Below are 2,664 nucleotides of genomic sequence, written 5' to 3'. Positions count from 1 at the left end.
TGTACAAGGATGCCAGCTGCCGTTAAACCCCGAAGAAGAAGAAGCTGTGTCCCAGAATTCATAGCGCGGCCCAGCTCAGTTTCCAACAATGGTGGCAGCTAGTTAGCTTTAATATTACTCTTATTATTCTTAATCTCTTAAACAGCACTGACGGAGTCGTTACAGGAAGCTGGTCTCTGAGCGTTCTCATCAGCTGCTGTGATGAAAGCTGAATTCTCCCGATACTGAACATGAAATGTGCCGCACCCTCACCCCGTCTTTTATAAGCTGACCCACAACACAGAGTCCAGGTGAGACACAGCGGCTCTGATGTGTAATACAAACCTTTCATTCTGTCTTTGCAGATACCCGCGGCAGCGATGGACAGAGTCAGCCTGCTGTGGCGTCTGAGGCGGCGGGCTCGCCGCGGCGTGCTCTGCATGACCTTCTTCTGCATCTCCATGGCTCTGCTCTACGCCATCTGTGCTGAAAACAGCGTGCCCGTCACCGACGCCATCTTTGGCGTCCGGGCACGAACCCGCGCGCAGCCTCATGCGCACAATGTCATCAAGGTGCGAAAAGTGTAACCACAACCGGAAACATTTCATTGAATAGTTTCTATTCAACCCACAGCAAAACTACTGCAAGGAAAACAAAGTTTTAAATTCAGGTGAAAAATGAAATTTGGCAAGAAAACAAACAAACACGCACTGTGCAAAAGTCTTGAGCCACCCCTTGTTTCTAGATATTTTGCTTCCAAGCAGCCAGATGTTTTAAAGTGTTGTTCCTACACATAAGAACAACTTTTATTAGCAGACTGTCACAAAAACACATCGTTTGTTCTCATTTCTGGTTAAATATCAAAAAGTCTCAAAGGCAATACTGTGTTCGCACCGACAAGCTGATTCCCAAACTCAGTGAGTGGAGGCCAGAAGAAGACGCAGCAGACCTAAAAACAACTACAGCTGAACAGTATCTGAAAGTCATGTCCTTAGAAGACCTGACACAGAACCACAGAGAAGCATCTGGCACGTCAGTCGGCGCTCTGTTCCCTGAACCAATCAGAAATAGCCTCAAGGCCAAAACCAGGGTTTAGTGGTCCAGCTTTCGTTCTCTCCATCGTCATATTTAAGGTGTTGCAGCTGCGCTCCAGCGAGAGGAAGCTACAGGCTCGATGCTTGAGCTGGTGTCAAGCACCACCTGCAAGTCTGCAGGGGAAGAAACGAACAGACTTGAGTTATTTTTGGTGAACCACAATAATGTTGATGCTGCTGATTCCCACAGGTGCTGCGAGGTGGAGCCAAGCCCATGTACACGGACCCTCAGAAGCTCCCGGGCGTCATCCCAGGCGACCCTCGCCGTCCGATCCCCGTCCTGTCCTCGTCCAACCACAGCCACGAAGCCAGGGATTCGTCGTCGAAGCGGAAACAGCGGGAGCCCCCGGGGTTTTTCAGCCGGCTGCTGCCGCGCCCCTTCACGCGAGCGCTGGAGACCCTGTTCGGGGGCCGGCGGAAGGGCGAGCTGAGCGGCAGAGGCAGCGACGCCGAGTTCTTCGGGCCTAACGGGCTTTTGGGAGAGGTGTGGGACGACGAGATGTCCAGCAGCATGCTGGGAACCAGGATGAAGAAGGTGGTGCAGAACTACCAGGTGAGTCGTGGACCAGTGACGCAGCGTCTACAAGTTACATGCAGGCTGAGTCCAGATTTATATGGACTGACGCTCCTCCCTCCATGTTTCTGGTGTTTCTGTCAGGCGATGAACAAATACGGAGTCGAGCTGTCGGGCCCCGGCGGCGTCTCTGGCACGCCGAAGCTGAGCGGTCCCGAGCTTCTCTGCCAACTGAAGGACAAAGTAGAGGTCGCGACTTTGACCCCTGACCTCCAGCCCTTCTCCTTGCTGCCCTGGGCCACCCAGCTGCCTCCGCAGCAGCTGACCTCTGACCTCGGACCCTACAAGAGCTGTGCTGTGGTGTCATCGGCGGGTTCGCTGCGCTACTCTGGGCTGGGCAAAGAGATCGGTGAGACATTTAACCCTTTAAAGCCGGTCAGAGCGGGCACGCTCTGTTTTGCGTAACTATTTTTAAATCCCGGTAGCTCTGCAACCACATAAGCTAGTGCAATAATTTTTTTGCATATGAAACCGGAGGAGTTGTACTTACATCTGATGCCATCAGCTTGTCCTCGGTCACAGTTTCCTTCCACATATAGCTTTGCAAAAACTGCATAAAAAGCACTTGCAGGAACAAAAACATAATATTCCAGAAACACACTTTGCCGATCCATCAGCTGTTCGTAACACTTCCTACGACCATCAGCACGAACTATCGCATGTCCACCATGACCTGCCCGAAATCGGAAGTGATGTCGTTTTCTCGGAAATGTAGTTTTTTACCATCAGGGCCTCATGAGCCTATACTGGTGTTTTTAGAAGTCATGTTTGACTTTATGACTTCCTGTGTCGTTTCTGGGATGCTTCATATTGCACTGCTGGAAATAGTTTATTTTGATGCATATGGTATTGTTTTTGCAAATTTGCAGTATAATATTTATTTTCGTTTTTCCTGCAGTGTATAAAAATTGGTGTATTTCAAAAATAAAACTATGAAGACACTTAAAATAAATTCCTGTGGTGGGAAACTATTTTGTGCAACTTTTTTGTATTTACAGTTTTGAGGGATAAGCCTCT

At 49.6% G+C, this 2,664-nt stretch overlaps 1 protein-coding gene across 1 annotated transcript in view; it reads left to right on the top strand.

Annotated features, from left to right (window-relative positions):
• st6gal1 (ST6 beta-galactosamide alpha-2,6-sialyltranferase 1) overlaps positions 1–2,664 on the top strand; it is a 19,467-nt gene that overhangs the window by 9,499 nt on the left and 7,304 nt on the right. Inside the window, exons 3-5 of the mRNA XM_005725471.1 lie at positions 345–551; positions 1,264–1,626; positions 1,732–1,996. Of these exons, the coding sequence (XP_005725528.1) occupies positions 345–551; positions 1,264–1,626; positions 1,732–1,996 (835 nt within the window). The remainder of the gene's footprint in view (positions 1–344; positions 552–1,263; positions 1,627–1,731; positions 1,997–2,664) is intronic.

The sequence above is a fragment of the Pundamilia nyererei genome, unplaced genomic scaffold, assembly GCF_000239375.1.
Source record: "Pundamilia nyererei isolate P.nyererei 1_Seehausen unplaced genomic scaffold, PunNye1.0 scaffold00015, whole genome shotgun sequence".
NCBI lineage: Eukaryota > Metazoa > Chordata > Actinopteri > Cichliformes > Cichlidae > Pundamilia > Pundamilia nyererei.
This window is presented reverse-complemented; position numbering and strand designations above follow the sequence as displayed.